This window comes from Cibotium barometz, chromosome 61 (assembly GCF_041138505.1).
Source record: "Cibotium barometz isolate CiBa-2024 chromosome 61, ASM4113850v1, whole genome shotgun sequence".
In the NCBI taxonomy this organism is placed as follows: domain Eukaryota; kingdom Viridiplantae; phylum Streptophyta; class Polypodiopsida; order Cyatheales; family Cibotiaceae; genus Cibotium; species Cibotium barometz.
Window position 1 is genome coordinate 33,592,441 of NC_141106.1, and position 10,931 is coordinate 33,603,371.

The 10,931-nt window shown below is 38.3% G+C and overlaps 1 protein-coding gene across 1 annotated transcript; it reads right to left on the bottom strand.

Annotated features, from left to right (window-relative positions):
* Positions 1–4,380: 4,380 nt before the first annotated feature.
* LOC147604813 (ABC transporter I family member 17-like) lies at positions 4,381–6,129 on the bottom strand. Its single transcript, XM_086794655.1, has 3 exons — positions 5,519–6,129; positions 5,218–5,405; positions 4,381–4,752 (listed from the first exon to the last, which is right to left on the bottom strand). The coding sequence occupies exons 1-3, from the start codon at positions 5,835–5,837 to the stop codon at positions 4,504–4,506; spliced, it is 756 nt and encodes a 251-aa protein (XP_086650781.1). The 5' UTR covers positions 5,838–6,129; the 3' UTR covers positions 4,381–4,503.
* Positions 6,130–10,931: the final 4,802 nt, after the last annotated feature.

The following is a 10,931-nucleotide window of genomic DNA, read 5'->3' on the forward strand; positions in this document are numbered from 1 at the left end:
TTGACATTGGACCGAAGAGGTAGTTCACCTACAAGTGGAAATTGAGGAGAAGTGCTAAAAAAGCACTTTCTCAATGCTCCATCCTTGTGTTATTACTGCGGGTAATAGATATGGTCTATTTTGTAAGACCCCTATATAAAAAGTAGCCATTTTGTTGATGAGCACTTGGACACCTGGCAATTTTGAATACGGTCGCCAAATGTGACTAAATAGTTGGGAGATAACTTATATAGACTTGATACTCTACCAAGCAGAATGCATGCTTGTATGAACTATGTGACCATATTAGTGAATACTAGACAATAAATCGAGAATACATTTTTCTCAAGTCACAGGCCTGTTTGAGTATCCATATGGCCTCAGATAGCTATGGAAGCTATGCATAGTTCTTATATGTAACTGTGTTGTAGTCTAATATAGTCCCAACTAGATAATATGAACATTTCATCATTTTGGACTAAATTGTGGATTGATCGACGTGACCGACCTACATCCATATCAACCTTAGATACTATAACTATGTTGTAGTCTACTATAGTCCCAATTAGATAATATGAACAATTGATCAGTTTGGACTAAGTCGTGGATTGACCAATGTGACCGATCTATGTCCATATCAACCTAGGACACTATATATAGATCAAAGCACATGAGTAAACAAACAACCATCAATACGTAATCAAATATAGTCCCAATTAGATAATATGAACAATTGGTCATTTTAGACTAAGTTGTGGATTGACCGACGTGATCGACCTACGTCCATATTAACCTTGGATACTATATATAGATCAAAGCACACGAGTGAACAAACAACCATCAATTCGTAATCAAAGTTTGCAAGCCGTATTTTTTTTTATTCTCCACTTTTTTATATAATCAAAGTTTGAAAGTAATAATATTATTTACTCTCCACTTCTTTTTGCAATTAAGTGCCATATCTTGTGAAAATCTTGCTTCTGCTATTATCTTTTCTTACACTTATATTTTAATCATGACTAGTTCTGTAAACTCACTCTCTCTCTCTCTCTCTCTCTCTCTCTCTCTCTCTCTCTCTCTCTCTCTCTCTCTCTCTCTCTCTCTCTCTCTCTCTCTCAAAATGAGTTTCACTTATATTTCAATCATGACTAGTTCCATAAACTCTCTCTCTCTTAAAATGAGTTTCACTTATATTTCAATCATGACTAGTTCCATAAACTCTCTCTCTCTCTCTCTCTCTCTCTCTCTCTCTCTCTCTCTCTCTCTCTCTCTCTCTCTCTCTCTCTCTCTCTCTCATACACACACATACACATAACCACAACCACATGTTTGGACATTAAATGCACTTATATATTTTTTGTATTAAATTTATTTACAAGAGATTCAAAAAGACTTACATCACATTGTGCTACTTGATACAAAATGGTTAGGGAGAAGTAAATATTGTCCCCACAAACTCAATACAATTGTAATATATAAATACTCTTTATTTAAGCTGTGTGCACAATAAGAAGCTTGCTACCAAATTTGGGAACTAGCTAGCTTCGAGAAATTGCTTGACCTTAGGTTGAATTCACAAGCTCATCTGGCCATGAAACTTTCACCACTTCATTGTTGACAAGGATGCAAATAAGGGAGACAATTCTTTGGACCTACTTAATGCTATGGGAGACCATGATGATGGTGAGACTCTTCTTACTAAGGGTGGTCATTGCATCTTCAATGTTATGGGTGGATTTGGGATTCAAGGCACTTGTGGGTTCATCTAGCAACATGACCTTAATAAAAAAACACAAAGCCACAACAAATCATTATTACTAGGTAAAGAAAGCACTCACTCACTCAAACAAACACACTTTTTCTTAGTTAAAAAAACACACACACAAAGTTACTCACTCACTCTCTCTCTCTCTCTCTCTCTCTCTCTCTCTCTTTGTCACACACACACACACACACACACACACACCACACAAAATGAATTATCACTAGGAAGAAAGCAAGTGAGAGGAATATAATCTCTCTCTCTCTCTCTCTAAGTCAACACTAGTAAAGAAAGCAAGCAACAAGGATAGCATCTCTCTCTCTCTCTCTCTCTCTCTCTCTCTCTCTCTCACACACACACACACACACATGCACACATGCACCCCCCCCCCTCTCTCTCTCTCTCTCTCTCTCTCTCTCTCTCTCTCTCACGCACACCTACCTACCCCACATAGTCACCTATATCAAGATTACTTGCAAGAGTGCAAGCCAATGCCACTAGTAAAGAAAGAAAGCAATAGAGATAGAATCTCTCTCTCACACACACACACACATACGCACACCCACCCATCCATAGGTTGATCCTATCTCTCCGGTACCGATGCATCATCACATCTTTTGAACTCTAGCTCGTGGATACGGCATTGCCGTCATGTCCGTCGGTGAGCACCTCGACATTCACACCAACATGAAACTCTCTGCTCAGAGTATGTCTTTGCCTCATCAGCTTCATGTCGTAGAAGATGTCGATGGAGACGAGTACACACCTCCTCGCCCTATCATAGGAGCTCATAGACGTGTTAGAGGAGACGGTGTTCCAGAGGATGAATCAAAACATGTTTGCCATTGGAACAAAATAAAAATTATAGAAACTATTCGTTAAAGTCAGTTATGTATGAGTTTGCAATAAAAGTATTCATAGCATGTTCAATTTTTTTTGCATCATATGAACCTAGTACGTATTAGTATTCATAGCATGTTCAATTTTTTAACATCATATGAACCTAGTAAGTTTTATTAGTACTTGTAATCTATATTTAGACTCATTGTTTTGTTGTAACTTGTCTATGTGATATGAAATTCGGTGACATCTTGATGGATGAGTGTTTCACAACTTACAATTGTTGATACATGCATTTATTTTTATTCTAACTTCTTGGATGTGACTTCAAAATGTGTAAGAGATATTGCGCAATGACAAAGAATACCCGCCCCACTAGTATGCATCATGAGTCGTGGGACAAGAGATGCGACTCAAGACACATTAGAATCAGTAAAAAATATGTAATATTTACTCTAGCTATGTACTAATGTATATCTTAAATCTTAGGTCTATATAGACATGCTTTTTAATTCTAAACATATATCTAAGATGCAACACGAGCTAGGCAATAGACAAGGCATCCATCGTGTCTTAGCAAGATGGGCAAAAAGGGCTTAATTGCCTCTTTTGTATGTTTAGAATTTATTTTAGACATGCATGTAAGTGTGTATCTTATGTAATTTATATCAACCAATAACTCATGTGGTTTTTAAATAACAGGTGACGGACTATGGTTGCAAGTCTACTCCTCAAGAGATAGAGACCACCACTAATCAAGGTTATAGATTTTTGAAAACTCAGCTACCTCCACCAACTACCTTTGTAAGTAATCTAAACTAAATGTCATTCGACTTCTAATTAAAATATTCAAGCAGACTTATTACGTTTTCTAAACCGTAAAAGTTGCACGACGATGAGGACATGACAAAGATAGATCGACAGAGTATACAAATCTATGTCAAGAATCAACCAGCATCAGAAGACGGTCATCATGAAAACGACAAGGACACACCATGAAGACTAGCTCTTTTTGAGTCCCATTGTATATTTGGAGACAACATTGTACGCATCTACAAAAGTTTAGTTAAGGAGACATGGATTTTCTCAAAGGGAGCAATAGTATTGTTGTGCAATAATAAAATTTGCATAATGATTGTCAAAAACCCGATGTTTCTTGCTTGCACGAAACACAATATATAGTATCATTATGTATATAAGCTTATTATAAATGGAGGTAAAACTTATTTATTGCCCAACAACAAAGAATTTACGTATATTATTACAAAGACTCGTAGTAGAGATCTGTGGAGTGCCATCTTCATCGATTTAACATTGGACCGAAGAGGTAGTTCAACATAGAGAAGAAGTCACATAAGAAAATTTTGGACTCAAAAAGGAACCCTAAGAACTGCCATGTCAAATTTTTCTTGAAAATGAGTTGATACTTAAATTTTTACAAATCAAAACAAAATTTATCGAAGATTGTAGATTGAGAATCTACTCTTCGAGATCTTTCCAATGATATATAGCATGATGAAGATTTTGCATATTCAAAAAGTTTCCAAATTGGTGTTTAGGTGACATGTAACATACCTCGTCATCACCAATTTGAAAACTTCTTGAATATGTAAAATTCACATAGACCTCTCTCTCTCTCTCTCTCTCTCTCTCTCTCTCTCTCACACACACACACACACACACAAAGAAACACCACAACCATATCCATAACCACATATGTTTGGACATTAACTGCCCTAATATTTTCTTTTATTAAAATTTATTTACGAGATTTTCAAAAAACTTACATCACCTTACACTACTTGATACAAAATGGTTAGGAGTAAATATTGTCTCCACAAACTCAATACAATTGTAATATATAAATAGACTCTCCATTTAAGTTGTGTGCATAATAAGAAGCTTGCTACCAAATTTTGTAGCTAGCTAGCTTCAAGAAATTGCTTGACCATGGGATGGGTTGAATTGGCAAGCTCATCCGGCCGTGAAACTTCCACCACTTCACCGTTGACAAGGACACAAACAAGGGAGGAAATTCTTAGGACCTGCTTAATGCTATGGGAGACCATGATGATGGTGAGACCCTTCTTGCTGAGGGTGGTCACTGCATCTTCAATGTTATGGGTGGATATGGGATCCAAGGCACTTGTGGGTTCATCTAGCAACAGGACCTTGAAAAAAAAACACAAAGCCACAACAAATCATCACTAGGTAGCACTCTCACTAACTCACACACACAAACACACTTTTTTCTTAGTTTAAAAAGCGCACACAGTCACTCACTCACACTAGTCTCTCTCTCTCTCTCTCTCTCCGTCTCTCTCTCTCTCACACACACACAAACAAAAAAAATGAATTATCACTAGGAAGAAAGCAAGTAATAGGATATAATCTCTCTCTCTCTCTCTCTCTCTCTCTCTCTCACGCACACGCACACGCACACGCACACGCACACGCACACGCACCTCCCCCCCTCTCTCTCTCACTCACTAGTAAGCTCTCTCACGCCCCTCCCCCCCTCTCTCTCTCTCTCTCGCACGCACGCACACACGCACGCACGCCTCTCTCTCTCTCTCTCTCTCTCTCACACACACACTCACCACGCACACCCACCTAGCCCACACACAGCCACCTACCTCAGGATTATTTGCAAGAGTGCGAGCCAATGCCACCCTCTGGGCTTGTCCGACTGAGAGACCCACGACTGCCTTTGAAGCAAAAGCAGGATCTAGATCTGCAATCTTCAAAAGCTCCTCCACCCGTGAATCATCTATCTTGTTCCCAGCCAGACTTGGGCCATACCTCACATTATCAGCTACAGTCCCTGCAAACAAAACCATCAAAGTATCATGCCATGTATAAGACTGAGGAAGCCGGCGGAGCTGGGGCAGGGACGCCGGCGGAGCTGGGGGGCGGGGGAGGAGGAGATGTCATTACCGTCAAACATTGCCGGCAGCTGAAAGAGCATGCCCACCCTACGACGTACAGAAATAACGTCGAGCTCCGTCACGTCCTCTCCGTCTAAGAACACGGACTCTGCCGGAGGCTCCCAAAGCCTGTTGAGAGCGCGCAGAAACGTTGATTTCCCACTGCCGCTCGGCCCAATGACGCCCACCACGGCGCCCACAGGGATGTCGAGAGACACCCCCTTCAGGATGGGCACGCCGGTGTCGTCAGTAAAACGGTCGAGCTTTCTCACGCTGATCTTGGCAAAAGACTCTTGCGAAGGTATCGTGAGGAGGTGCTCCCTGCTCATAATGGTGGATGGTAAACCGGGCTCTGAGAGAGAAACACTGTGTTCGTGTGTACAAGAAGGTACCTCGGAAGTTGGGTGTTTGACCTCACCATTTCAAGTAATTAAGCTCCACGCTTGGCACGCTCCACATGCATACTATAGAATAGAGTGTCCCACCATGAGTAAGGGCATTCATAAGAGTTTGAGCCCCACGCTTGGCACGCGCCACATGCATGCTATAAAATAGAGTGTCCCACCATGAGTAAGGGCATTCATAAGAGTTTGAGCTCCCCCTCTCTCTACAATCCCCATCTCTCTACAATGTAAGAAGGTTTATGCACCAACCCTAACCAACAAATTGCAAATTCAATCCCATTCCCTTGGACTTTACTCCTAGTCGTGGTTCATTGGTGTGGCTATGACATCTCTAGTGTTTTTGCATTGTGGCATAACAGTTTGCGTATCGCGCTCGTACAAGGGAGATCTCACGCTCAAATTTCAACGCTTCCTTCCACTTATTTGTTTTATGAACAGCTTGGCTAGGCTCATCGTATCATGTTTGTGCACCTCATTCTTGCCCATTGTACTCCTCGATTAATGGATATAACTCCTCTAAATCCTTATTACGAATCCTAGTTGCTAGCTGGCAAGTCATTTTTTAAGTCTTGCCTTATGTAAGACATTGTGAGGAATGGGGGAAAATATACATTGAAGAGCACTCTATGTTTTTTGAAAGTCACACTCAGGAAAAGAGGGAAAACCTGGATACACAGCTAGAGAAACTTCTCAATAAAGTCAAAGGCAAGCTCGGGGCCTGCATTTCAGGAGCTGTATGTCATGTGCATGGACATTGTACTCATTAGAGCTCTCAACATGTTGTAACCTATCTCTTTCTAATCTCTTAATATAAGCAGCTATTTTTTGAAAAAGAAAATTTACATTGAAAGCAATCATCAAGCTATCCTTGTATTTATTTTGCAATTATTACTATTGAACTTTTTCAGATTTGACGTAGATATATTTTGATTAGCATTTATTGTTTGTGTAAGTATAGTTATTATCTACAATAAAACATTAATCATCAAAAGGGATCCAAACGTGGAGGTTTTTTTTAAAAAAAACTTTTTTTTGGATTTGGTGTATATATGTTTTGATTAGCATTTATTGTTTATGTAAGTATAATTATTGTTAATAACAAAAACACTACATAGTGGCAAGAGACCCTTTTGTAAAGGGTCTCTTGCCACTATGTAAGTATAATTATTGTTAATAACAAAAACACTACACAGTGGCAAGAGACCCTTTTGTAAAGGGTGTTGCAAATACCCCTTTTGTAAAGGGGTATTTGCAACACCCATGGGCTCATGAGCACCCCAATTGAAGTCTTATGATGGGAGGTGTCGGTTCGAGTCTCACTCCTTGGTTGTGGGGAGTGAAACTCGAACCTAGCACCTCCCACTATAGGACTTCAAGCTCTCCACCAATTGCACATCTACTTTTTTACATAAGCATTTGTTTGCATCAACATCATGCAAGGTCTTCCCCTTATGACTTTCCTTGGTCGTCCACATCGCACCTGCACACATGCACGATTTTGTGTGCCATGAATTTTGTTAAGGTCACTCTCTAGTCAAACTTGAGAATTGGAGAGTTATACTTATACCATCTCAAAGAAATTCTTATTCTATCCTTGAAAATGGAGGCATCCGAAATGTTTAAGAGACACTCCCTTTTGACCCTCACTTTTTGTCGACACATTTTTTGCCATTGCACACCCTTTTTGCCATACAATCATCCATTTAACGACTTCCATCTCCCCTCTAAGAAGTTATGTGTGTTCACCTACATGCATAGTTTTCTTTTGATTCCTTTGCTTGGGCATGCCATGTGTTCAAGGATTGAGCTACCCACCTGATGGTGACACCTTATCCCCTACTTCACCTACATGCATAGTTTTCTTTTGATTCCTTTGCTTGTGCATGCCATGTGTTCAAGGATTGAGCTACCCACCTGATGGTGACACCTTATCCCCTACTTCACTAAAAGCACACCTTTATACGTACACCTTTTGTACAACCTTCCACATTACACCTCATGCATTCGTTCTCCACTAAATTGTGTACCCTCCTTACCCTCCTCAGATGATGCCTTCTTCGTCTTACTTTTATTCATGTACGTTCTTCCAAAGAAGTGCCCTTTTGAATAAGTAAAGAGATATATAAATTCTAGGTTTTTGGTTAGTAAATATTCTAGGCAATTGTCATTAAATTCTTTTTATTGGTACAAGTTCCCATCGCCGTAAGGTGGGTTTTTTAGGGTGGTTTTCCAATAAAAACATGTGCATTCAAGGGGCAATTAACCCCTTCCTATCTAAATGTACAACTTAAATACAACCATTCTATGGCATTAGGAGATGGTAAAAGTACCCCTTATGTCACTTTTAAATTTAAAAAACCTTGTATGCATAAATTTCCAATAATCCCACATGAAAATAAACCCCTTATGTTGAACTCGCATTAAATCTTACATATTTTTTAATAAACTTCAAATCCCCCCTCCCGTCCACCTCATTTACAGCTCAACTCTTGTTCATAACATACTATGTACTCTTTTGTTTCTTTGAGTTTTTTGTGTTAGGGACTTTCATCAGCCTAAGGAACATTTTCCTTATGAGATGATGTAAGTTTCACATTAATTAACCATACAAATTATCTATAATTTGTAAAATAAATTTAGAAATGATGTGCTTTCACATTAATTTACTTTATGAGATGATGTGCTTTCACATTAATTAACCACAAAATGGTCTATAAGCCATAAGAAAAATTTGGAAATGATCATTTATCGTTTTTTTGAAAAGCAAGGACACACATGATTACAAGATGCTATTTCTATTTTTATCCATTTTCAAAGATTAAAAAAAAGAATTTTATAAAAAATATATGCTCTAGAAATACAAAATTAGAAACCTTTTTAATGATTTGCATCAATTGGATCATTGATATAGAAAAAAATTACAAACTAAGTTCTTGCTTTGCATATCGAATCTATGAAAGGCTTGCACGAAACTTGATGCTTATATATAATGTTGCATATCTTGATGATAAAGACTAATATTTTTTTCCCCCACTCTCTCTCACACACATTAAAAAAAAGGGTATGGTTTGAAAATGTGTACATTGGGAAATTCAAACTATAGTAATAAATTTGTATAGGCCCACAAACGGTTTTCTATTTATGAGCTTTCAAACATAATAACATAATGACAAATTAATCAAATAATAATTCATCATGCCTGCTACTTTCTTTGGAAAAGCTGCTACTTTCATGAACTTAACAAGATGTTGAGATCCCTTGTTAAGTTAATGAACCCTAGTATTTTTTCTAACGTCTACTTCAGTGTTATTATCACTTACCACTTGCTAGTGTAATAAAGGACAAATATTAGGGGACCTTAAAATAGTATAATTACGAATGGTTGGTGCATGCTAGAAAAATGGCCTTCAAACAAGGACTATGTGAACTTTTTGTACAATGTACTTCTCTATAAAATCATCACTTTTTTCATTATTTACACAAACTTGAATAAAATTAAAAGGGTGTGCTAAAAGTGGTCCTCAATGCTCTTTTATGCATTTTTCACAAGAATTAATGTTAAACCCCAATTGATGCTAGCAATCAAAATTCTTGTCAACACATCAATATCATGTAAATGGACTCAAATTAGTTTTGAACATCAATATCATGTAAATGGACTCAAATTAGTTTTGAACAAGTCACCTTTATACCATTTAATGAACTCCAAAGCCTTTTAAAGATTGTAAATCTAAAGTTCCCACGCTTCAATTTTGTTCATTTTTTGAATAAAATTTAGTTATCTTTCCCTTCCATTTACTACTATGTTATAATTGTTTTTGGCTCTGATCCAATCGTCCAACATCCACTAAAATCACTACCACATTGTGCTTATGTAAACATTACTAGCTTAAAAATCAATAATCAAGGCCTTAATCATTTTCATTGGGAAGCAAATCTGTTAAGATCCTAAAGATCTCTCTAGCTAATAACCATGCATAAACATTTTTGAACCAGGCATATACTCATCTACCCAACCACCCCCGAGCCCAAGGGTGCACACATAAATACAATGAAGTATCACATATCTTACCTTAGTGTCCCATACCACTAAGAGATATGACTTCAATCCAGCAGCACTTGGCTCTAGCTTGAAATGGCAAAAGAGTAGACACAATGCTCTACACAAGAGAACATCCCTTGAGAATGCCCCATGCCCCTATTATATAGGAGGGCCCTCAAGTGACTCTTGACTCTCCATTTCCATGTGTGACCCTTGGTTGCCTGACCCTAACCTCAACCCAAGGTTAGACCTAACCCTTGCCCCACTAGAGCATGTTGCCATGCTCCCATGTTCACATGCCTAGGGTGAGTTAGCCTCCTAGTATATGCACATATAATGTGCACATAACATAATATATAATATACTTCCCCTCTCTCAAAACATTACACTCTTGCAATAAATAGAAGGAAAACTGCGCTGAATGTTCTCAACAGACTCCCAAGTCGAATCCTCAATTTCCCTATCTTTCCACTTAATTTTAACCTCAGGTATTAGGCGACTACAAAGTTTCCCTTCCCTGAATTCAAGTACCTTTTCAGGTTCATGTGGAACATAAGACAAATCTTCAACTTCAACGAGTTCTTGAGGAGTAATTGTGTTATCCTCACCTCCCAGCTTCTCTTTCAGTCTATTGACATGAAAGATTGGATGAACTCTGACATGTAGAGGTAGTTTTAATTCATATGCAACCGTACCAATCCAATTTATAACTTTCATAGTCTAAGAAACTTTAGGAACTTGCGAGATATGCAGGAAATGCTGAGCCAATCTCAGGATTCTATCAACTGTGCTCAGGATAGAGCATGGTTTTATGTGATAAGGGATGCTCACCTAAGTCTTTTGAGCCAAGGGCGTTGGTTTATTTGAAAGTTCCTAAAGATTCTCAGACTCAACACGAAAGTGCTCAAAATTATCTCCTAGATATTGTGGTCCGTTCCGAGTTATACGTCGGATTGGTATGGTTGCGTATGAATTAA

Coding starts and splice junctions, on each gene's coding strand:
- LOC147604813 (XM_086794655.1), bottom strand. CDS start 5,837: ATGAGCAGGGAGCACCTCCTCACGATACCTTCGCAAGAGTCTTTTGCC. Junction 5,406..5,518: donor GCTGCCGGCAATGTTTGACG/GTAATGACATCT, acceptor TTTTGTTTGCAG/GGACTGTAGCTGATAATGTG. Junction 4,753..5,217: donor CTCTTGCAAATAATCCTGAG/GTAGGTGGCTGT, acceptor TTTTTTTTCAAG/GTCCTGTTGCTAGATGAACC.